At 40.5% G+C, this 25,399-nt stretch overlaps 1 protein-coding gene across 6 annotated transcripts in view; it reads left to right on the forward strand.

Moving 5' to 3' along the window:
* DOP1B (DOP1 leucine zipper like protein B) overlaps positions 1-25,399 on the forward strand; it is a 50,651-nt gene that overhangs the window by 18,496 nt on the left and 6,756 nt on the right. The window contains exons 9-31 of one of the 6 annotated variants that reach the window (XR_012831718.1): positions 342-456; positions 1,608-1,728; positions 2,227-2,346; positions 2,935-3,040; positions 3,515-3,706; positions 4,578-5,271; positions 6,817-7,088; positions 7,914-8,066; positions 9,107-9,207; positions 9,892-10,082; positions 11,816-13,430; positions 14,067-14,178; positions 14,796-14,984; positions 15,630-15,755; positions 16,373-16,507; positions 17,180-17,235; positions 18,076-18,180; positions 18,267-18,333; positions 19,678-19,819; positions 20,214-20,296; positions 20,556-20,665; positions 21,741-21,852; positions 22,098-22,378. Coding sequence is in view for 5 of the 6 variants with exons in the window: in XM_075722652.1 (XP_075578767.1) it covers positions 342-456; positions 1,608-1,728; positions 2,227-2,346; positions 2,935-3,040; positions 3,515-3,706; positions 4,578-5,271; positions 6,817-7,088; positions 7,914-8,066; positions 9,107-9,207; positions 9,892-10,082; positions 11,816-13,430; positions 14,067-14,178; positions 14,796-14,984; positions 15,630-15,755; positions 16,373-16,507; positions 17,180-17,235; positions 18,076-18,180; positions 18,267-18,333; positions 19,678-19,819; positions 20,214-20,296; positions 20,556-20,665; positions 21,741-21,771 (4,836 nt within the window). In the remaining variant the exon portion in view is untranslated. Of the gene's footprint in view, positions 1-341; positions 457-1,607; positions 1,729-2,226; positions 2,347-2,934; positions 3,041-3,514; positions 3,707-4,577; positions 5,272-6,816; positions 7,089-7,913; positions 8,067-9,106; positions 9,208-9,891; positions 10,083-11,815; positions 13,431-14,066; positions 14,179-14,795; positions 14,985-15,629; positions 15,756-16,372; positions 16,508-17,179; positions 17,236-18,075; positions 18,181-18,266; positions 18,334-19,677; positions 19,820-20,213; positions 20,297-20,555; positions 20,666-20,751; positions 20,848-21,740; positions 21,866-22,097; positions 22,379-25,399 lie in introns of those variants that run through there. The other 5 variants (XM_075722652.1, XM_075722664.1, XM_075722629.1 and 2 more) reach the window with 5 other exon arrangements.

Consider the following 25,399-nt stretch of genomic DNA (forward strand, 5'->3'; position numbering starts at 1 on the left):
TCTGTCCCTAAAGATAGCATCCTTTTGGTGGTTGTATTTTTATCTATCTGAATGCCTGCTGTGCTGTATTTATCCCAATATTGTATGTGCTTACAATACAAATAGAATCTAATGAAACCAAAGGGTAGCATCTTTGATGAACTACCTGAATTATTTAAAAACAATCTGTACTCTTGAGCACAGATGATGAGAAGATGTCATTGATTTGCCTACCCTGCACGGAAAATTGAAGTTCAGTTGTAGTCGGTACTAAACAAAATCAAATTCGGAAACACTTCAGGTCTTAATAAAATGGCAATCTCTCTTCTACGTATAACATTTTGATGTTTTCTTTTTACTAGAGTTTGACTGAAATTTTACATCAGAAACTCCCGGAGTCTGATACAGAGGAACAGCATCAAGCTTATTTGAAACCCTTCCGCATCCTAATCAGTCTCCTTGACAAACCTGAAATAGGTAATATTGCTTGTCACTTCTGTTACGACTGCCAACAACTCTTACAACTTCATGTTCATCGCCTTTGACAGTAGGACTCTGGACAACACCCTGCACGATTCTTCCTTTTTCTGAATATGTGTGCATTGTGTATTAGTGTGCAGGGGGCTGTGTTCCTTGCCTTGGATCTGGTTCAGAGCAGTGCTCTGGAGCAAGCACCCTCTCCAGGTTATTTCCGGCTCTTCTGCAGAGCACTCCACAAAATGTAACTTCCTGAGCCTTAAGCCAATATGACTTTCACTTCCATTTGAAATGGATTTAGCAATGCAACACTTTTTTTTTTAAAGGGAGCAAACTAAAACATAACAAGAATCTCTGACCTTTTCTGCTATTCTTAGTCACTTTAACTTTTTTTTTTTTGCTTTTTAGAAGCATTCATTGGAATGCTTTATACACTGCTTTTTTTTAACGGTTCCATGTTTAGGATATTGTACTCATTATTTGTTCACTGCCTCTATAGACAATTTCAGATAAAACAAAGAAGTGCTGACCTTTGAAAACTGGGTGCAGTTGTCAGCACACACCTAACTTATACTTTCTTCTTAAAACTGTTTATAAATATGCATTTTTTTATATATATAGTTAGTCCTTTGAACTCTTCAATTTGCTGATTTGTCCAGCTTCTGTCCCTCAAAATTTAATCAAGGCTACTGTGTTAAATGTGTATTGGGAAATCTTCTTGTTTTCCTTATGGATACAGACATGGTGATTACTTTTGGCACGTGAATAGCAGGTTATGGTTATGATTATGCCCACTTGTAAATGCTTGCAGTGTAGGTGCCTTACGAAGTGACTTAAGTGTAATGTAGAACCAGTGCTATGGCTTTCCAAGTATTACTTTAAAAAGTTCCCAAAACCAACAACAGGTGGTTTGTAACTAGAATTTAAAAAAAAAAAAAAAACAACAAAAAAAACCTACGTACTTAATTGTATTTTAACTGGCAAATTTGACATTTTAAAAAGCCTTGTAAGCATTTTCTTCCTACTTGGGTGATCACTTGGTTTTTTTTTTTAGTCTAGCTACCCCTAATTTAAGTCTATACAAGTCTGTAACTGAGCCGCCTAGCAATCACTTTGGTGCAACTAATGGATTCTTTTTTCTTCAATTATAGGGCCACAGGTTCTTGGGGATCTGTTCCTTGAAGTTATTCGAGCCTTTTATTCCTACTGCAAAGATGCACTTGGTTCTGATCTCAAACTTAGCTACAATCAAAGTGGCAACATACTTGCAAGGTATAACTACAAGTTTTCAACTATGAACCGAAACTGTATCATTTATAGTAAGCTAACTTATTACAATCTACCCAAGTTAAGGAAGGTTAGGTTTTTAACAAAGTGACCTGCAGTATAGAAGATGAGGTTTTTCTATGACTTCCTTTTTCCCCACACTCGCTTTATTTCTCTTTAATTAGCAGAGAATAAAATGAATTGCACGTGTATATGATTGGTGTTGATTAAATCCAGTTATATTGGCTGAGAATCAGTCTGGTGACAGAACTCTTATTGATTTTCAAAGTTGAAGGCTCAATTTCTTTCATCTGGGAGAAAGATGCTCAAACTCTAGCTATTCCAGAATGACTTAGTCCTTGAATTAAAATAATCAATGTCTTTTAGCTTGCAGAGAAAGGGGAAAATATTTTAGAATGCATCAGCTCATACTGTGACGTGCATGCTCTTAGAATCTTCACTGACATCTGTTTCTTTTTTTTCCTTTGTTTCCCTTTCACACAGTGCAATCAAAGAGAACAAAAATGCTTCAGAAATTGTCAAAACAGTCAATTTGTTGATCACATCCTTAAGCACAGATTTTCTTTGGGATTACATGACCAGATGTTTTGAAGATTGTTTCAGGTGACTATGTTGTCAAACAATAGTGCTCCTCTTAAAAATACCACTTAAGAGTTCTCTGTGTAAGATAATATTTACTGAAGCACTTAAATTCTGGAAGGGACATAACACATGTTAGAATCAGACAGATATGCAAGTTGCATCCTAAAATAGTTCAAGAATGCAAACAGGTAAACAATTAGATGGCAACTAGCAAGCTGAGAGGCAAAGAAATTACTTTCAAAATGACAGCTGAAGGAGGAAAAGGTTTGGGAGGGGAGGTGGAGAGGACTTCCTTGGAAGAAGTGGGTTTTGAATAAAGATCTCTATCTTTTTATCTCTTTCTAAATATAAGAGAGAAGATTATACTTTAAGTAGTAAGATCGTGTATAGAGATTCAATCTGAAAATTAGAAGCACTTTAGCATCCCACATGCTACAGTTTAGGTGGTTTTGACAGAATGTTTTATCCTGCTGTGTTAGAAGTCCCATCTTACTTTGCTTCAGAAAGTCTAGCTGTTCAGTATTTTGTGCTGGTTTTGATGAAACTTTTTTATTGTAACAAGAATTTGACAGGAAAAAAGCTTACAAAATAATGTTTTTCTCAATCCAGAAACAAATCCACACAGATGAGATATCCTCTTGAAAATATTAGTGCTCCTCCTACAGTTTCAGAGCTCTGCACGCTATTGGTGTTTCTTCTTGATGTGATTCCTTTGGTAAGGCAACATGGAGTTAACTGCTTCAAAGTCTTAAGAAACTTAAAATCAAGTAATTCATATTGTGATTACCTATAATGAAAATAGGCAAATTGACATACATGTGCATATTCATGATGTGTCCTCCAAAGTACAGTTTCACATGCTGACACATATACAGCTACCTGTGCTATTGCCTAGCAAAATGAAAATTGTTTGCATTTTGAAATATGGTGATTCTATCAAAGGAATGAATGCTTCTTGGGTAAATAACTTCCTGGGACTTTTTGGTCTGTTAGCTGGCTGACTATCGTAAGATTTTTAGGGTATGATTCAGTATTCATCATGTAGAATGAAGAAAGAAGGAATAGCACTGAAGCAAGTTTGTACAGCTTAACCATTCATGAACTGACTTTATCAATCATTGATCAGTGTTGCTAGACAGCTGAAAAATAATATGTGATAACTATTTTAAACAATGCTTATTTATTTTAGGAACTCTACTCTGAAGTGCAGACTCAGTATCTTCCACAGATGCTCAGTTATATGGTGCAGTCTCTCCTGGAAAATATGGAAGTATTAGGTTTACCAGAACTCACTCATGCCCTAAAGACCTGTTTTAAGGTGCTTAGCAAAGTGCAAATGCCCCCTTCCTATCTGGACATTGAGACAGGAAGTGGACATGGGGTAGGTGTTTTTCAACTACTCATAGATGTTTAAAATTGTTAGTGACATAACTTATTTTAAAATGCTAATTCTCCGAACTTAAACCTACATAATAACTGCAGCGATAAAGATTTTTGAAACTTACCTCCTTTCACCCCTTCCAGAGCTACCTGATGCCTTGTTATTCTTACTGGGTATTCAGTTCTGACTTCTTTGAATTATTTGTGACAGTGAAGGAGTATAGTCATGTCTGAAATGGCGGCTATAATCCTACCTCTTGAGAAGAATGTGATCTTAATGGTTTTGAAAGGGCACTCAGGATCATGCAGTTGCTAAAGATTCAAGCTGCCAAATCAAGCCCAGCTTTACAGCTGGTTAAGTCTGCAAGGCTTTCAATTAATATTTTAGATTAACACAATGTGGTATTATTTGTGTGTAGGAGACCATGATAGGGAATAAGGAGTAGATGGCATAAAGCAGTCACACAAGCACAGCCTGCCAAAGTTTTGCAGTAGAACAAATATATGCATTTGACTAGAAATAATCCAACGTAAGTAATGCCATTCTAGTCGTGAAGGACTAGATGTTTCCTAACTAAATGTTAAGGAAACATTTCCATTTGCGAAGTAATCTGTAGCTATGGATCTGTTGGTGTTTGATGAGTCAAGGTGTGAGGATTATACAAACATTTGTTAGGTTTTAAATGCAATTGAATTGAACTGCTGACAAATAAGTATGTCTCATAATTTCATAAAAGTAATCTGTATCTGAAAATTGCAAATACTAGGGGTTTTTTTCTGTCATTGCTGTTCCCCAGTGCCTGCCACAGTTCTACATAGTTTAAAATGATCTACTCAGTGCCACATTAACCACATTAACATTTCTCTTTTAGAGCCCAGTGAAAAAGGAAAATGTGGACATAACCTTGGAGACTAAGTCTGTGCTGCAGGAGGAGGATGAGACTCCATTCCCTCCCCTGAAGTCAGAAGACAGTGGCATTGGTCTAAGCGCTTCCTCCCCAGAGCTCTCTCAGCACTTGGGGGTGCCAGCTGTGACCCTTGAGAGAGATGGTGTCTGGAAGAAAGGGGGGAGCATTCAGAAGACTTTGTATTGCATCCAAGAGCTGGTTGCCAAGTTTTCCAGTAAATACATTTTTGGGGTGCAATTTCAAGAAACAAGTAACGAAAGCATCTCAGCAACGAATCTGAGTGGAAAAGAGAAAAAAGAGAATGGCTACAGATTACCTGAAAGTGCTAGCAAGAAAAAGAGCCCATGGGATGCAAAGCAAATCACTGTACCTCAGTTTAAACAAATGCTTTCAGACTTGTTCTCAGTTCGAGGGTTGCCATTCAAGAACAAGGGTTCTAATCCTCTTCCTTCTGACCGCCACTCTGGTAATAAAAAGGAAAAGGAGGAAGAAGAGTGGGACTTAGAACAAGTGATGCTTGTCTTGGGACCCCTTAGAGGTGACTGCAAGGAAGCTTTCGCTGCAGCTTGTCACCTTTTGTTGGATTGTACCACATTCCCAGTCTATCTTTCAGAGGAGGAGACGGAACAGTTGTATATCTCTCTCTTTCAGGTTCCTGGTAAGAAAAGATTCCTTTACTGGGCAACTTGAGCATTTGAGGATGCAGATAGCAGTGTAAATTGCAAGACATGTGACCAGGGCTGGTAATAATGCCTTTTGACAGGGCTGAAGGCAAGTAGCATGTGAATTAAAGACTTACCCGCATCAGCATATGTTTTGTGTCTTGCAGCTGAGTGACAATTTTTACCAAGCTTTTTAAATTCACATTCTTTTGAAAGCTTTCACTACAAAACTTGTAGCTGAAGGGATGAAAAGACCTTCTGGCCTGTAGACCCTTGTGGCATGGTTCAGGATTTTCAGGAAATCTGCCCCTCACCCATCTGTCTCCCCTGTGTCCCCCCCACCCATCCCCCCCTCCGACACCCTCCCTCCCACCCAAAAAAGGATGTCTTAGAGGAAGATGGGTGTAGATGGAAAACTGGAACCCTGAACCATAACAGAAGGAAAAACAGGTCTTTCCCTAACCCTCAGAATTCAAAGGAGTCTGATGTAAGCTAACATGTAAGAATAATCTTGTGTAATTGGAGGGCCTGTTTGTTCTAGGAATTAAAGTTCATCAGCCTTAGCAGAAGCAGTTACTGCCCTGAAGGCTAGTTCACAAGGTAGGTTTGTAGTGAATGGAGAGGTGGGAAACTGGAAAACTGGGTTCTCTTCCTCACGTCACTACAAATTTCTGCTGTCTTCCTTAGCAAAGTGATGATATGCCCATCATCTACATGGGTGAGCTGTCTGCTTGACATGGACACTTTTGTATACTTGCAGTGTCTTCCATGTGGTCAGCAGTGTAGCTGAACTTAGAAGGCTTGCTTTCATAATTGTGTTCCTTTGGAATATCGTCCTAGGATTATAGAAGTTTATTTTCAAAATTCTTTTCAACTGCACACCCTGGAGAATACAGTAAGGTTTAAAGCCAAAAGGACAGAACCTCTGATAATGAAGGTCTGGGTTGAATGAGATACAGAAGTTGTCTGATGCAGAGAAGGAAGAGTGGTCATTTTGTTGTGGTAGTAAGGCAGTTAAAACATTTGGCTTTGGAGCCAGAGGTGTGAACTCATACTTGAGACTGTCTCCAATCAAACCTTCATAAAATTTTGTCTGGTTATTCACTTAGGTAGGCAAAGATGACTTGATGTTAGTCATATCAGTTCCTTGTGTGCTTCATGGTTTCTGAAATGATATGCCTCAATGCTACCTGAAAGAGCATGCTTGCATCAGCAGACTGATGTTGTTTTTGACAATGACAGCTGGAAAACAGCAGCTGCAAAAACTAATTGTGAATAAACATAAACTGGAAAGCAGAAATCCACTAGTTACTGGGGTACTGAGGTCCTGCAAGAGCTTTCTGCTGAAAGAATTAGGGAAAAGAATATAACTTACTTTGAAGCAAGTCCCTTCTGAAGTAAGGGACTTGATGATAGCATGACAGTTGGATTTGGGCAGTCATTTTTGTCCCTTGGTCCTGTGAGTTTGACTGAAGAAGTCTTGAAAATATGACCATAACCTTGAGATTATTCAAAAACTTTTTTCTCACTTATCTTCTGAGGAGGTTGTGATGCCAGCTTCCCTCTGTGGCTGAAGTCCTTAATGACAATATGCTGTTGTGTGAATGACTGCTATGTTCAGAATGTGTCCATCTTCACGCTGCTGGAGGTGATCAACCACTCCCAGTCACTGGCACTTGTGATAGAAGACAGAATGAAGCGGTATAAAGTGTCTGGTCACAACCCCTTCCTTGGAAAGCTACAGATGGTCACCCTTCCTCCCATTGCTCCTGGCGTTCTAAAGATCATCTCAGAGAAAACAGATTTCTACCAGGTGTCAATTTTCTTCTTCTTTTTTACTGCCCAACTGCTCAACTGAACCTCTAAGGATGGGGTGGGAAAGCAAATGTTATTTGCATGGATGTTTGGGGGCAGCATGTTTGTGTTACAATGACACACTGCCGTTTTTTGTTTCCACAATCATTTGAAAGCAGTTGCATCCTTCTTCATGTGCTTCCCAACAGGATGGTCAAACATGGCAGGTTATTTTCAAATTGCTAGTTGGTTTTGTGCCCAAATTCTTGGGGTAGGTATAGTTGATTTCTGACTTGAAGGATTTGGTTTCATTAGCTTGAAAGCTACACTTTAGAGAACTTTGATACCACTCTAAGTCTTCAGGTAAGAGAAAATGTTAGTGGGTGAATAATAATGAAAACTTTCTGTCCTCCTTGTTTTCAGTATATATATTTCAAAGATGCTTTCCTTCTCCTGACCATTTATTGATATTAGTGTTGGTATGAGGGTTGGTTCCAAGATCTTTTTCTTAATTACCGTGTTTCCAATTACTGTGCCTGACACATGTACAATCTGTACAGTTTTGACCAAGAAAACAGAAGCAGAAAAGCTTTTCTTAACTTCTGGTGCACGTACATTTGAATTACCTGTCCTACTAGGGTAGGCAAGTTACATTCCTTTAGGTCTGAGTGTATGACCTAAATTCTTGCTGTATGTTAAATTAAGATGATTTGGAAATCCCTTTTGGTAATAGAGGGCATTTATGCAATGGAAAGCTTTTAAGTCAGGGAAGAAATGGCACTTAATATTATTATTCATATTATTACTACTATTACTACTGTTAATTGATGTTATTTTTCCCTAGAGAGTAGCCTGTGTGCTCTGGAATCAGCTGAACAAAGAGACACGGGAGCATCATATTGCCTGTGTGGAACTGTTCTACAGGCTGCACTGCTTGGCACCATCAGCAAATATCTGTGAAGACATTATCTGCCACGCACTTTTGGATCGTGATAAAGTAAGTCCTGTATTCACTGAAGCCCCTTCATTACTATATAGTTGTTTCAGTGCTTCCCAGACTGCCTCCAGTTCCCTTCCACCCCATGTCTTTATTCCCATGGTCCCTCTGTCTTCCAGCAGTCTGATAGACTCTGTCCATGCCTTTACAATTCCCTGGTATTTATTCATCATGGGACTACTGCTAAACTTAATCTCTGGATACAAGCTCTATCAGTCAATGCTGGAGCTTTTTTAGTTTAAGCCCAAATCATGTAGTATCTAAAAACTTACAGTTTTTGACAGTATTTCCAAACTGACACAGCTCCACCAATAAGTCTAAAATCATTTTATTTTGTGTTAATTCTGTAAACTTCATATTCCAACAAAAGACTTTATTACCTTGTAAGTGTATGTCAACATAATGTTGGCCTTGTGTCCACCTTAGTATTTAGTTCTCATAATAAGTAAGCTGTATTTTAAGTGAGCCAGTTATTAATTATTTTACTTGCCTAGTTTAATGACAGAACACTTCTTTAATAACTTAGAGTATATTTGTGAGAAGTGCCTTGCACAATAAAACTTAAAACAGACACCTTCAGTCTTCGGTATTGTTTTCATATCTTTGCACTTGCAAATTTGAAACTTAAAAGTTTAGGAATCTTTTAAAAGCTTTCAAACAAAATTACCAATAATAACCACCACCTAATATACCAACGTCTTCCCATTTGTTATCCAACTTTTAAACCTCCCTAACACCAAACCAAGACTAAAATGTTTATACATAAGAGTCCCGAAATACATTTTTGGTGTATTGGCACAACTTTTTTTTTTTTTTTCCCTGCAAACACCGTGGCTATTAAGTTTTGGTTGTGCATTCATGGACACATGGCATTTTGGTTTAGTCTGTTCCAAATAGAGAATTGCTCTCAAACTACCTGAGAAGGACTAACAGTCATCTACATGATAACTGTTTTTCTGCTAGAGGTTTAAAAATCATTAAAACTTTACTCTGAGATAAATGCTCAAAAAAATATGTATCTGTCTTCTTTCCTTGTAAAGGGGACAAGGCTGGAAGCACTGTTCAGATTCTCTGTCATGTGGCATCTGACCAGAGAGATCCAAGGCAGCAGAGTGACTTCTCACAATCGGTCCTTTGATAGGTATTTCCCATTTCCGCTGGCTTACACTTACCTCTATATATTTAATTATATCATGCTTTGTTCTGTTCTTTTTTTCTGAGGTGGAAGAAAGTTCTCTGTAGAGAGAACAAAAAATGAGCAAAAGGAAGATCTTCAACTTTCTTGCACTACTACCTTTGCAAAGCAGTCTGTGCATGGTGCACTTTCTTGTGTGAAGGAATTTTCTGTAAAAACAGAAAGAGCTTCATATATGAAGAGTAGCTTGCAGACAAGTTTCTGCATAGCAGATATTTTTTATCTTGGAGTGGGTTAGATTTTTTCCCAAAGAAAATAGAACCAGCTACTTGTGGGAAAAAAAATAATTAAAGTTATTTCAGTTTTACTTCCTGTTTATGAGATCATAACCCTTGTATAAAATGAGACAAAAGCATTAAGAGTCTTTCTAAATAAATATGTGAAAGAACTTCAAAATATGCTGTTCTTCTAGAGTGTGAGTATATGTGTGGCCTTGCTTCTACAAACGCATATGTACTTGACCCCAACTCAGGAAAATGTGCATGGTCAAGCTATTGTTAGCAGACATGAACCATTGGCTGGTGCTTACTTGAACATGCACTGTGTCTGTTCCCTGCCACTATTTTGTTGTTTGCATTAACTTTTTTAGGGATTTCAATTGTACTTCTTCATTCTGATTTCTCCACTCAGGTCTCTGTTTGTCGTACTGGACAGTCTCAATTGTTCAGATGGTGCAATTGGTGCTGCAGCACAGGGCTGGCTGATCCGTGCTCTTTCACTTAATGATGTTGCACGGATTCTTGAACCAGTCCTGCTGCTGCTGCTTCATCCAAAGACACAGCGCACGTCCATCCACTACATCAAACAGAAAAATTCAGCAGGTAAAACTGTTCTTGGACTGAAACTGTAAGTGCTAACATAGCATTGCATACTCCTGAACACCTACTGAAGGTAGTCTCTGAAGTGCGATGGCATCCTATTACCCTGCATTGTCTTGTATCAGTTCTACAGATTCCTCCTCATCCAAGTACCTCTAGTGATGCCTAAAACAGAGTTCAGGAGTAAGTCATGCTAGTTGAAGGCCTAGTGATCATTTCTATTATGGTGGCTGCACCTACACTGTTGGTTTGGATTGCTCCCTGCTTTGCTCTGGGATCTTGTCCCACACTTCTCATTGCCATTCCCAGATGATCCACACTGCATGTGTGTTCACTGTTCACAGGATCCCTTCTTGAGCAAAACTAGGTCTGCAACCAAATGAAATCCAGGAGCAGTTTGGTGACTATGTCAGTCCAGGAACTGTTCCAGTAGGCAGGATGGACAGGCAAATCTCACTCTCTCCACCCAGTCTTACCCCAGCACACCATGCACCCTCATACCAGGTTTCTTTATTCAGAATATTTTTTGTTAATGATACCCTCAGCATTATGTTAAAATAATCAGACAGGCTGTGAGGAACATCATGCTGTTTAGGGCACACCACACAAAAAAACCCACCTAATTCTGCTAGTTTCTGAAAAATAAAATGTCTTTGTCCAAAGAAGATCCGTCTTGATTCAAGAGGAGAGCTGAGCCCTTGTGGCATATGTCTTGAGGTATCCCAGAGCTAGGATATAGAAGCAAGGAGAGGTGTTTGGAATTGAAGATGACCTCCAGCCACCCAAATTTAGGAATGTGGCAGGGTGTCTTTACCTTGACAGGCTAAATTTGACAGCTGGAAGATGTCCATTTTAAGACCTGTAATGACAACCATTGTGAACCACATAGGATCTATGTGTCAAATGTGGAACAGACAAGTGTGACAGAGACTTGTAGGGAGCAGCTGAGGAAGACTGAGACAGGTATGGAGCCAGGGTTTGCTCCAAGTGCGGAGTCCTGTGAAGGCTGGCAGTCTGTTCAGGTTTGGGATTGCTGGGAGCAGTATGGATATGACACACTCTGCACCATTTGGCCCAAGTAGCCAAGGTTGTTTCCTGGAGCAGAGCAGGAATACAGTGGAGAAGTGTCCGGCAGTTTCATGTAAAGAAACTTCTGTGTCACCTGTCTGTCTTATTACTATTAACCTAGCTGTTGGCTTGCATAATTGTTTTTCTGTCTTGATTGGCCAATAGTTAGATGGCAGACATTTATAGCATCCAAAGAGACCTGTTTATTAGATGCTATACAAACACAGAGCTAATATGTTCCTTCCTTGTTCCACAGCATGTTATCAAGGAAAACATTAGCTCTTAAAAAAAAAAAAAAAAAAAAAAAATTTCCTCTGTTGCTGTCTTCCTCATTTCCCTCCTGATCTCAAAAAACATTTTATGCTCAGGAAGCATGAAAAAAAAATGTCACATCTAGGGAGTCATAGTGTAAGAGCATGTACTTTATGTTTTGATCCTATTCTCTTGCACTTACAGTAGGTTAAGACGGCTCTACTACTTTAAAAAAAAGATAATTCATGCCTAACCCAGTTTTTCTTAGCTCCACTTGTTAAAATTAATAGTAGAATAGAGAAGAGTAGCTTTTTAACCTTTTTTTTCTTACAAGGATTTATTCACTGTAAAGCATGTTGTGTGAGATACATGATTATATGCTCTGTTTGAAAAAAAAACCACAACTTTTTTTTCAGAAGATATACGTGATTGGCTTTCCAACAAAAAGGCCTCTTTGAAAGAGTCTGGCATCTCTGAGAGCAATTCTGAGGAAAACCTTCCATTGAGCCAGTTTACTACTGTGGATAGAGAAGCAATTTGGGCAGAAGTGGAAAAAGATCCAGAGAGGCTGGAGTTAAAAACTGAACAGTCTGAAAATGATGGCTCTTGTAATCCAGTAACTTCACATGAAGCAGATGGTGACCAAGATAACAGTGAGCACACAGAATCAGCAGACACCAGCACAGGCCATGACACTGAAAATACATCCTCTTTTTCTCCTTCTCTGGAGCTGCAAGAAATGAGCAATGAGGACAATGACAGTGCTGCAACCGACGGCAAAGAGACCACAAACCACGTGAGTTCTCTCAACATGTGCCTTCCTGAAAGCTCTAAATCCAGTGCAGTGCTAAACCTTGTGCGTGCTGACTCTGAGAGGACTCAAGCATCAGAGTCTCTGTCAAGTGATGAAGAGGTGGACTTGGAACTCCAGGAAATTACCCATTCTAGGTTGCTCAAGCAGCAGAAGGAAAAACAGGAGATGATTGAGGCTTTGTTCAAACACATGCTGCTATATTTGCAGCCTTATGATTCTAAGAGGGTATTGTATGCTTTTTCTGTTCTGGAGGCAGTACTTAAAACAAACCCTAAAGAATTTATTGAAGCTGTAGCTAGTACAAGCATGGATACCAGCTCCACAGCACATTTGAATCTTATTTACAATCTCTTAGCTCGCCATCAGGAAGCTCTTGTAGGGCAGAGTTTTTATGGCAAGCTTCAGACTCAGTCCCCAACCATGTGTCCCCATTCTCTTCTAATAGAATTGCTCACTTACCTCTGTCTCAGTTTTCTGCGCTCATATTATCCATGCTACTTGAAGGTCACACACAGAGATGTGCTTGGCAACAGAGATGTTCAGGTAAAAAGTGTGGAAGTCCTGATTAGAATGATGACACAGCTAACTACCATGGCAAAGGCAGCAGAGAATAAGAGTGTAGAGTTCATACGGAATTTGCTAGGAAGATGCAAAATTCAGGAGTTTGTTCTTCTTTCTTTGTCTGCATCTATGTATACAAGTCAGAAACGGTACGAACTGCTTATGGCAGATGGAGTTAATAATGTACCTGAAGAAGAACTCTTTGAAGAGAGCCTAATCAATTTTGGGCATGATCAAATATGGAGCGAACACCCACTCCAGATTGAGTTGCTGAAGCTCTTGCAGGTATTGATTGTCTTGGAGCACCATCTTGGACAGACTCACGAGGAGCAGGACAATCAGCCAGACCTCTCTAAGGAATGGCAGCAGGCTCTTAATTTCCAGCAGGCTATTGGTGCAATGCAATATGTCTATCCGCACCCAATAACTTCACAGGGATTATTTGTCTCTGCTGTGGTTAGAGGTTTGCAACCAGAGTATGGCTATGGGATGCATCCCACTTGGGTAGGCTTAGTCACATGTTCCCTGCCCTATTTTGGGAAGTCTTTAGGTTGGACTGTGGCACCATTTGTTGTACAGATATGTAAAAACCTGGATGAGCTTGTCAAACAGTATGAAAATGAAGCTGTGAAGACATCTGCAAAAACATCTGCAAGGTAAGAAGAGTCTGCAGTGTTGGATTTGTTATGCTGAATTTTAAGTTCCTCTTCCTAGAGTGTAGTGCGTAGTAATTTACTAGTTTAGTATTGTGGCTCCCAGAGTTTGATCCTCAAACCCTGCTGCACATGCAGGCATCTGTCCCTTGAGCCCAGGTGTGGTGGAGGCAATATTGTTGCAGCAGGGCTCACTGCGGTTGCAAGAAAGACCAGCAGCTGTGGTTTCCCTCTGCCTGCCATCCAAATAAAAAGAAGTTCCCAGTTTTGAAAAAAAAATGAGGATTTTGGAGGACTAATTGGGGAGGGACATCCTGGAGAAGAAAAAAAACAGTGATACTGTTCAGAACAGGCAGTAAATTAAAGGACTAGGGAAAAATAATTAGACATGAAAGATTTATGGTCAGGTGTGGAATAGTATTCTAAAAGATGTAGACAAGGAAACAGGGTTGTCCAAGCATAGTTTGTGAATCCTTTGGTTTGCTATTCCTGTCTGGTCATTCCAGTATTCTTTTAACCATTCAATAGAAACAGATTTTTAATCTGTTTTCTAATCAAGGAAATACCACTTGGCCTGTTAACCTTCCTTCTCCCTTCCTCCCCCCCCCCCCCCCCCTTTTTTTTTTTCCCCCTACAAAGCTTAACTTCTAAAAGAGAAAATGTTACACCTGATTATCCACTAACCCTTTTGGAAGGTCTGACGGCCATCGGTCACTTCTGCCTTCTGGATCACCCTACCCAAACTAAAAAGGTAAGTGCTTAATGCCTACCACTCACTTGATGCCTCAGCACCAGTTTGTCCAAGTATGCATCCCTTTTTCATTCAGAGGTGAATATAAGTAGTGAAGCGGCACTTGTACAAGAAGATAAGCTTAGAGAAACCTCATAGCACACCAAAAGAAGTGAACTAAGTAAAAGTGTAAGGGAGGGGGACTGAACTTAATTTTTTTATTTGAAGACAGGAAAGTTAATTTTAAGCAGATGTTCATGATGGTCTTGGTCACGCAAATATTAGTCCTGTGGAGCTTGTCTACAGTTGCTCTGTCATTAAAAAAGTCTTCTATTTTCTTTTGAGTTCATAACATGCTGATGTGTTCTCTACAATTTTTGTTCCTATAACATTTGTCAGAAGAGGATATTATCCTACCAATTTTCTAGACAAATCAGTTCTCTCTCTGCCAAAATAATGAATAGCAAATTCAGTAGACTTTAATAGCAGCAGTGTATTTCAGAAATAGAATGGTTGAATTCTTTTTAAAGTTGTCATTACAAAAGTTCACTATAATTCTCCTAATTATAGAATAAGAGCAGTCACTCTCTGGTGCATAATATAATGTATTTTAATATTCATATTTTTGTTTTTTCTAGTCGTCATGTTTAGCTGAACCTGCCAACTTGAGAAACGCTAGGAATGCCATTTTGGAAGAATTGCCTCGCATTATTAATACCATGTCCCTCCTTTGGAGCGTTATAAAGAAGGAAGACTCTCAAAAAAGACCAACTGACTTCTTTGGAACAACTAAAGGCTCTTCTTCAGTCTACTTTAAAGCAACCAAAGTAGGAGTTCTTTTAAACTGCTGTGTATCTCATCATCCTTATCATCCCCTCCCTTACCAGTGCATTTTACACAGAGTTCATAGGAATAGTTTTGGCATTCCCAGAATGATATTGGGCCATAAAGAATTTTTGAAGAACTCTCATGAGCTACAGACTTGCACAGTACCTACCTACAAAAGTAGATTTTTCCCTGTTCTTTTTGCCCATCTGCACCCTTACCTGATCTGTTTAATGTTCTACTTTTTTTGTGAGCTTCAGACGCCTCTGAATTGTCTGCACCTCCCGCAGGCAGTAGAACATGTACCTGAAGGAGTAAAAATACTAGGCTTTTCCCTTCTTCTGTGGATATTGGTGAATGATAGTAGTGAAAAATACCTGTAAGAGAAGAGAGAATATAACACAAGAAGTTATTTTTTCTATTTTTGCAATCTGTTTTCCAACAAATGTGTCTTCCATTTGTAAGAAGGATACACTAACTCATAAATAAATTAGCAAAACTAGTCTGACTGCCACGTATATAAAGAGATTCTTTTGTTGTTGTGTATTTTCTGAACATCTTGGGAAAAGGAAGAATGTTTTACAGACTATAAGATAGCCTTTGACTTGCAAAGTTTAGCATTGACTGTTATTTTTCCCCCTCTGTAGACATTAAGAACTAAAATACTGGACTTCATGAATCCATTGACAGCACATCTTGGAATCCAGTTGATGGCAGCAATTGCAGCAGTATGGAATAGCAAGAAACCTCATAGGAATCAAAGTAAAATCAAGGTGAAACTAAAGAAAAGCACCCTTAGTTTTCCAACGTAAAGGCAAATGTTACATTTATATGATCAGTTCTAAACTCTGGGCTTGTTTATAGATTCTTTGGGTTTTTTTACATGTGACAACATCAAGCCACTGAAAAATCTGAAACGCTCTTATTTATATGTAATTCCACAAAGCATCAGGACTACAATTAAACCTAAATAAATAATAAAATAAAAAGGACAGCGTGGCAGTTTGTCTGATAGTAATAGCCATTTTTTATTCAATACTGGATTGTAATCTTAGGATTGCAACTTTCCAATTATGCTTTGAAGATCTTGGATCAGCTCCATTTCCAGAGAAATGTTAGAGTTGTAGTATTCTCTGGAACTAAGCATTTATTCTGAGCAGAACACCTCTTTCTTTTCTGCTTTCATTTGAGCATAATGAAGCTGTTTTCATGAAGGTGTTGGGAGAAGATCTGTGTGTGACACATTGTTGCATGCTTGATCTAACTTGTCGAACTTATGTTTTGTATAAGTATTGATATTTGAATAATCGCACAAAAAGCTATTTTTCAACTTCATGGTTTGCCTGGTACAGTGATCTGAGGGGTGTCTCTTCTGTTTTGGTTTTTTCAGATTCTTCCAGTGGCTAGTGCATCTCAGCTTATTCTTGTGGACTTAATATGTGCACTTAACACATTGAAAATTGACACTATATTATATCTAGTCAAAGAGGTAGTCAAGAAACCATCACAAATCAAGGGCGAAGAGGTAACCATGAAGATAATACCATTTTCTTAATATATTCTATTCTAGATCTATTCCAATGTGTCTTCTAAATATTGTTAGAAGGAAAGTTTGAGGGTTTTTTTTTAAATGTGTGATCTCTTTTGCTCCTGAATAAGTTACCATTTTAGAATATGGGTTTCTGTGTTTTGATCCATCAATGTAAGTAGGTTCTTCAGAATATCTTGCTAGAGAAGTTGCTGGTAAGGAAAAGGTGTGGGGTCCTCCAGTACTGAAGATGATGACAGTTTTCAGAAAGCTGCTGCAGATATACAACTCAGTGATGCATATCTGTCTCTCTACCCTTACCTGAACAGTTAGAAGTACTTCACATTGAGTCTGCTATCTTCCAACTTGCTTTCAAGGAAACTATTTTTGCTACCCTGCACGTCATTCTAGGAGCTCCTATAGCTCTGAATAAACTATAGCAGATATTCCAAAGTAATGTGACTGCTTCTGAACTAGAGTCCTCTATTAAAGCTCTGAATTCCCTCTTACTGCTGTATAGATCATTTTATCATAATTGGTCACCTGTTGGAGTACAAGTGGCTTCTAAGAAGGGTGTGTTAACCATTGAACACAAGTATTCAACAGCTTGGACCTTCTTTTTTTTTTTTTCTGATGGTAAATAATTGCAGTTTTGCTTTTATTTTTCAGAAATCTTCTCTTGTAGATATTCCAGTGCTGCAGTTCAGTTATGCTTTCATTCAAAGGTAATTCAGTCATTATAAAAGAGAATTTTCCATTTGACTCTAGTTAGGATAACAGACAGCATCACTATTTTTGCTTTACTTTGATCTTCGTGTCACAATGTCACAGAACACCTTTATGTAGGAAATGGTTATTGCCACTTCATTGTTAAGTAACAGATAGGCACAGAATAACTGGGCTATGACATTATGTTCCATTGATCGGTTGATAATGCCAGTCTGAAAGCCTTATTTCCTACTAATAGAGCAACATACTTCAGGCATCTGATTTGCAAGATACTTGTATAATTTCTTATGGTCTTTCTCCTTATCTGTTCTGTGTTGCCAGATGATTGGTAGAGATGATAGAGAACTTCTACATTCAATAAAACTGCTATGGCTGCAGTCTGTGCTGGACATGTAGTAGGTCAGGCAGTTGACTGGAAATATTCCTTTGATCAAAACCCTTCTTCACATACTTGGCTTTTCTCATATGGAAGCCTTGGGATGTATCAGACTGTACAATATACTGTATGCAATAAGCTATGTAGATAACGTAAGCTGGCATGCAGTGGAGTGGTTAGCTAAACTTTATTCCTTTTCCTTCCCCTGAAGACCCAGCCCTCTTACAGTGCTGGCTGGCATACTGCATGTGCTGCTAACGTTTACTGCTGTATGCATATTGCCTGTGCTGCAGGATATTTATACCATGTTGTTGGATCAGTTAGGAAGGGGCAGGATATAAAGGGCTGATCCTGATGGAAGCTTATAGGCCACCAAGTTACACATGTATGTTGGTTTTTGGCTTTTTTCCTTAACTCTAACTTCAGGCTTGGGTGTGTTTTGGTATTGCTTTTTTGGCAGACTGCCTGTCTCAGCCTTGCAGGAGAACTTCCAGTCCTTATTAGGACTTCTCAAAGAGTCTGTGCAGTTGAACTTGGCTCCTCCTGGACACTTTCTTCTTCTCAGGTACTGCATAAGAGAGAAGAAAGTTTATAGATGCATTGAGTAGACCTGTCCAATTGCTAACTCGGAGTGAATTGATTTTCCCACAGTACTCTGAATGACTTTGTGACTAGGACACCTACTCTAGAAAACAAAAAAGACCAAAAAGACTTGCAGGTACAGTGTATACATGTATATCTTTTAGTTCATAAATCTGGCACTGTACATCTAAGTAAAAGTGGAGATGGCCCGATCTGAATTCACCTATGCTTTTAGAATGTGTGAAGGTGCACCCACACGTTGTTGCTTAGGCCTGGTAAATATGGGAGACTCAAATATGAGAGACATGATGCACAGAATGTCTCTGACAAAATTTTGTCAAAAATGCATGAAATCACAGTGGTAACGATGGACTTTTCAAAGCTATTTTCCTTGGGTAATTTTATGATTTTTCTCAGAATTTAAATCGTAACACAAGCATGATGTCATGAGTTCATATCATATGTGTAAGTATTGAAATCTCAAAACTATCTAGGAAAATTAGTAGCGTAATTATCCTTGAAGCTCACAGCTGTGTTTGGCAATGTAAATGATTGTCAGCTCACCTTTTATGTAAAGAAGGGGTGGAGTAAAGCAGGATTCTCTTCCTATACTGATTGTGATTTCACCAGAACAATTTAAGCACTACCCACATAGGTGGTTTTGGCTCTGAGCCAACATAATGCTACCTATGAGGTGAGACAGTGTTTTGGTTACTTTAGTGTGCCAACAGAGAAATTAAGTCTCCACTTCTGCTTCAGAGACTGGCCAGCAAAATGATGATGATGATAAAAAGACAGTTTTGCTGTCTTACCATCTTATAGCCTCTTCACAAGTGACCTCTGCTTTGGATACTGGGGATTTGGTTTCCTTAGAGTGACCAGCTTCTCATTTCACTGGGAATTAAATATGCTGAAGTGTGACTATGCACATATTCTGATGCTATGTCTTGCTTACCTCTAATAGAAAGACTGAAATATGAACAGATGGATTGCCAAAAAACCCTGCCTCACTTAAGGGTCTGCCTCACTTAATGTTCTCCAAATATAAAAGGAATAAAAAGGAACAGTGTTCAAAACAATAAAGGCACTGGTATGCCATTTCTGAGGGCAATTCAATCTGAACAATTCAAATCATGTCTTTGAGAGATGACAGCTAATGTGTAGCATGGTAGGACTGATGCCAAATTGATACTATGTTAATGGTAATGGCTTGCATGGAAAATCATGACTGAAACCTCCATGATAAGCTAACTTAAAGTTTTTCCTGCTTCTCATTTTCTTGCCTGTTCTTATTTGAAGTGCGCAGTAGTTAGTTATCTTGAGAGCACAGACAGTTAAATCGGAGAAGTATTTACGTTTCTAAGAGATAAAAGTGCCTAGTCCTGATCCTTCTGACATGTTCCATATAAAGAGGACTTTGCTGGATTGGCCAAGTGGTGATAGCTTTCATCTGATGCCACGTTGTCTGGTTATATTATAGGAGGTGACCCAAAAAATCTTGGAGGCTGTAGGGACTGTTGCTGGTTCTTCTCTGGAACAGACTAGCTGGCTGAGCCGGAATTTAGAAGTGAAAGCTCAGCCTCAGATTTTACCAGATGACTTCAACATTGAAGATGTGAAAGGTAATGTGGTTTTGTCTGACTTTCTGCTGCTTTTTCTCTTCTGCTTAAGTCAGTGAAGAGTACAAGGTGTTTGATAGTGTGTAGTTTGCATGAGAAGGGAGTAATACAGACAAAAAGGTAAACCCAAAAATATGCATTCTCCTCCAATAACAGCGTCAACCTAAGCGGGTTTAGTAAATACATAACACAGAGGAAAACGTACTGCAGGTGCATGCAATACATGCGACAGAACAGCAGGGGGAAAGAGGTACATCACTGTGGCAACATGCGCAGAAGCATTTGACTGTAATACCAATAGGCAAGTAACAGTTCTGTTTGGGAAGAAAATTAGCAAACAGCAAAATTTAAACATGTCTTGTCTGAAGGGAAAACTAAATTATTTTGCCTCTTTTAGATACATCAGTGGCACCATCTTCAATGGTTTCTGCCTCTGCTCCTTCGATATACAGTGTCCAAGCTCTTTCTCTCCTTGCAGAAGTAAGTAGGAACAGTTTTGTCGTTACTGCTCTCATCTGTGGGGTGGTTGTTTATTGATATTACTGAGCAGCGGAATACATTAGGTTTTCCTGGTAGATTAAATGGGAGCTTAAATCTTTATTTAATTATGTGCCATTTATTTAATTATTTATGTGCCATCCCATGTGCACACGCATTCTAGCCTGAAATATGGCATGCTTTCCCCTTTTGTCAGAAATACCAACTAAAGGTTTAAAGAGACATTCTTTTCATTTTTAAGGTTCTTGCTTCTCTTTTGGACATGGTTTACCGGAGCGATGAGAAGGAGAAAGCTGTGCCATTGATTTCACGTTTGCTTTATTATGTATTTCCTTATCTACGCAACCACAGGTAACTTCTCTCTCTGCACATGTGATTTTTCTTACATCTGATTTTTTTGACCACACTGTAAGACTATTGCTTTTTCTTCTTCTCAGGAGTGCTTAAGAGTCAAGGGGAATTGTAAGAGTTGGATACCTGAGATACAAAATCTCGTATAAATAATTGCCTAATTTAGTCACCAACTGTATAGGACAGAGAAGCATGTTCTCCCCTTCCCATACCATACAGTTGATCTTTTGCTCTAGGTAAAAAGTCTCATTATTCTCATTAACAAATGAAATTTTCCCCAAGGAAAGGCAATTTCCTTTACGAGCCTTAGCCCTGTCTGTAAAGCTCCCGTGCTCAGACACTGCTGTCCTGAATCACACCCCAGAAGAACTGCTCTCTCCACTCACTGTGGAAGACCTAGAGAGTGAGGCACAGTTAGTTAAAATAAACCTCAAGAAATACTTTTCACCACCTTCTTCCTGCTGTTCACACACACATGCCTCCCAACTGTAAGAGCACAGGTAATGAACAAAACTAATTGGTATTTGGGCCGGTAAGATTTTGTAACAATTATTTTGCAAAATTGCTCAGCTGTAGAGTCACTGAGCCTGTGAGCTGTTCTAAGTTCTCTGTGCCTTAGTTTTCTGGTGATCTTACAGCTTGAATGATGAGCTCTCCTCCACAGTAGGGTAATACAAAACTTCCCTTTTGGGAGGATTATCTTACATATCCAGTAAGTTTATGCTAATAATGCTAAATCCCTTCTCAGTGTAGACATCGAAGAGTAGTCTGTGAACCGTGCCATACCAAATGTTTGCAGCATTAGGGACATTGCCGTGTTTTTGCATTAAACTGTGGTTTTGTGCTTTTAGAGTGTTTTTTCCTGACCCTTCTTTTTCCTGTAATGGATGATCAGAATTCAGGATAATACTTGGTGGCTATGTTTACATTAGCAATTTGATTAGAGCAGTAGTGTAGTTTTGAAGTGAATCTCTTGATTTGCCTCCATTTATGAAAAGCTGGTTCAGTACTCCAAGCAGTTTTAGTGCATGAACTAAATTCCTTTTGGAGGAAACTAATAGAAGCTCCTCTACAGAAGTGACCCAACAGGTGTCTCTAACTCCTGACTGCACTGCCATGAGGAGATCTAGCATACCAGATGTGCCAGTAGAAGGCTGTCAAACTTGGGACATCCTGAAGCTGTTCTTGTGAGCCAAGTTATCTTGCTCTACTACTTGCTGTCCACTGTGGGCCCTCAGCTCTTCACTGCTGTCTTTCTGCTGCTCCTTCCTTATCCTTCTGTGTTTCTTCTGACATGTCACCCATTCCTACTTTACCTGTCCTGTTGCTTTTCTCCATTGTGGAACGCTATTGCTTTTATTGTCCTTTACTATCATTGCTTTTCAATTTCTGCCAGTCTGACACCTACCTTTTCTGCCTGTTGGGGAAGAAGGGCAACAAGGACACAATGCCACTGCTGAGTCTTTCCTGTGAAGTGGTCAAAAGTTTATTGGTAGTCTGGATGAAGACCAGAACAGCAATCGGAGATAAGGAACAGCACAGCAGACGTGCCCACTGCAGAAAGCTAGAAGAAATTTTCAAGTACCTGCTCACTGCCAAGCCTGCAGCCCATTTCAACTCAAGTCTGAGGGTGACCATGCAGTAGTATCTAGAGGGGTGCATGCTGTCCCTGAACCCTACAGGACAATCTGTGCAGGAGCACATCCATGGACTCTTTTCATCCACAGACTCCTTTCCACACCACAGCTGGCTTCAGGAGAGCTGTTGATTAAAACCCTGGTATGTGTACAGATTTTCCATGCTCATTTTAATGGTGACTTTGTGAGTGAATTAATTAATGCCTTCATTTTTGGTGGAAACCAAGGTATTTTGTTCAGAGCAGCAGCATAGCTGTATAGATCATTGCTCTGACCACAAGGGTTGCTTTGTCTTTAGAAGCAGTTGCCCTGGGACCATGAGATGTGAGATGAATCTTCCACATATCAGTCACCTGTGTCAGAAACTGTGGGTTCTGCCCATGGGCCTGCGTTGGGCCAGGCAGTGGGTCAGCTGTGTGCACAGCACCTGGGGATAACGCAGCCTCCTCTGGGCTTCTGCGATAAGAATGCATTTCCAGTGCCTTTCCTTCCTGCACTAGGCAGCTGCAGGCTGATAGTCTGGTGCTGGCAGCATTTATTCAGAGTGCGAAGCAGTCTCTAGCTGAGGAGCTGTGGAGTTTTATGGCAATGCTCAATTTGCTTTGCATACAAATAAGCCAAAAATATCACTGGCTGTCCCACCCTTGCCCAGGTACTGGCACTGGGAAGCAGTAGTGCAGCCTCACCTGCGAGGCTTTGACTCCACAGGGCACAAGGTGCAGTACTGCCCTTGTCTCTGGTTGTGGCAGACAGCCTGCTGTGAGCACTCAGTTGGGGCCATGCATCCCCATGGTTGTAGGGGTAAAAGGGACACTCTCACGTCTGCTGACATGTCGTTGCTGCTCAGAGAGCTCTGAACCCATGGCATGTCCTAACCTTATCCTGCAAACTTCTGTGTTGGGGCATTCTGGGTATTGATTGCAGGTAGAGGGACAGCCCATACTGTTGTGTGTGACCCTCAAGCACACAGGCCTAGGCCATTCCTCGATCTGGGCAGGCAGGAGCGTGGCATGGAGCACATTGAGAGCACATACTGACAGGAGGCCCTCTCTGTGCTCAAAAGCCATAACCTTGGCTCTTTGAAGAAAACTGGAGGCTAGGAGGAGGAAGGCAAGAAACTATCATGTACCTTTACAGCCATTTGGTGACTGGGTTTGCTCTTCTCTCCTCCACAGAGTCCTCTGAGGAGGGAGTTGCAGTGGATGTCCCTCCACCTTGTTCCCATGCCGCTGTGGGCAGGATGCAGTATGCACCCCATGGGGCTATCTTTGAGCACCCAAAGACCAAGACAGCACTGTAGAGGAAGGAAGATGACAGAGGCTGTAGTGGAAAGGCATCTGCAGGATGTTGAGCATGACTGACATGGCTCACGTGACACCAGGCTGGCAAAAGCGTGGGAGCAGGAGGCTCTGAAGAGGTGGGAGAAGGACAGCCCCAGCAGGAGGACCAGCCAACTATCTTCCCTGGTGGTGGTGGCTGCTGGGCACTTGCTGGAAGAAGCAGCTCTGCCTCCTGTCAACCCTCTCATGGCTGATACCTGGGCAGACAGCAGAGTGCCCATCCATGTATGCAAGTCAGGTTAGAAGGGTGAGGTGTGGTAAGAGGCATGGAGACTATAAAGCCCTCTCCTGTCCTCTCCGTTCCCACCAGCATGTGCTAGTTAGGCCTCATTGGCCAAATTCTGTTATTTTTGTCTCTGTATAGACCCTGTTGGCTCACAGGGGAACGTACATGGTTGTGTTTGTCCTCTCCCCTGATTCCAGATATGGTACAAGATATATTTCCCCCAGGAACTGAAACCTTTTGTTGTTTGAGCTTTGTGACAGCGGTTTCTGCTTAGCTGTAGGTCTTCCTCCCATCTGGGTTTTTTGCCTTTACTTAAAGCTCCCCTTTCTGTGTATCTTAGGTAATGGAAAGAGGCTGTGGGATGGGGCAGTAGAGCACTGGGCAGGTCACAGGACCCATCATGAAGTAGAGAGTACAATATCTCCCTATACTCTGCCTAGTTTTTCAGCCAAAAGCATAGGTGCAGGAGAGATGGATGATATCCTCTGTCAGGTTAACAGTATAACCATTTTCCCACAGGGACAGGAGGACAGAGAGGAGAAAGTTTCCTTGCTGTGTGGGTTTCCTTCTATCTTCCAGGGCCTTATCAGCTTGGTCCTGCTTCCTCAGCCTTCCTCATGCATTCCGCCCCCCACTTTCTCCCAGTGCTATTCACAGGTCTCTTAGAAAGCAAATACTCCTTTTTCTAGCAGCTCTCTGCTAAGTGGCAGGAAGCAACCCTCCCCTTCCCTGCTTGCTGCCAGTTCCATTTTTCTGAGTTGCAGCTACTCCTGCTGTATCAAGTTTCCCCTCCTCCTGGCTGCTAGCTTTTGGCTACTGCATTTTTCTGAGCAGACCAATCTATACCAAGGTGTGGGAGAGCATCAGCCACAGCTTGCGGGTGGGGGAGGGGAGTGGGGATTGTCTTGAGTGTTGTTTAGGTCATAGTCAAAACCTCTAGCCGGTATACAGTAAAGAGAAAAAAAATGGTATAGAGGGTCAGGGAAGATATAACCAGGTATGCCTAAAACGGATGATGGGTTGGGTGTCACGGGGAAGTGAGCATTAAAGCCAGCAAGCCTCAGGGTGCAGCAGGGTTTGAAGACATTTCCATGCTCCCTTTCAAGGGGGATGGGTTAAAAATGATGCAGAGAAATTTTGGGAAGCTGTTCTTTTCTATTCATTATATTTCTGCATTTTCCATTGTATCTATTACAATGTTTTCTGCCTACTTCACCCCTAACCAAGTCAGTCAAATTCTTGATGTATGGAGTGTATGTCACTCTTGTTGACTGGGGCATATACCGTCATGCACATGCACCCGGTGCCCTCACCATTTGCAGCAGATATGGAAAACCCTGCATACAGCCACCACTGAAACTGTTTCTGGGAATGCTGGCATCATGCTGCCATGCTTGGCCTGCTGCGAGCCAGCGGCTGCAAGCCAAACACTCATTTCGTCTCTGCCCCATGTGTGGAAACAGCACACTTAAATTGGCAGGGACACCACTGCTGTCAGGATGTCCTTGTGAACTGGTACAGGGGTTAAATG

Source organism: Pelecanus crispus, chromosome 1 (assembly GCF_030463565.1).
Source record: "Pelecanus crispus isolate bPelCri1 chromosome 1, bPelCri1.pri, whole genome shotgun sequence".
Taxonomy (NCBI): domain Eukaryota; kingdom Metazoa; phylum Chordata; class Aves; order Pelecaniformes; family Pelecanidae; genus Pelecanus; species Pelecanus crispus.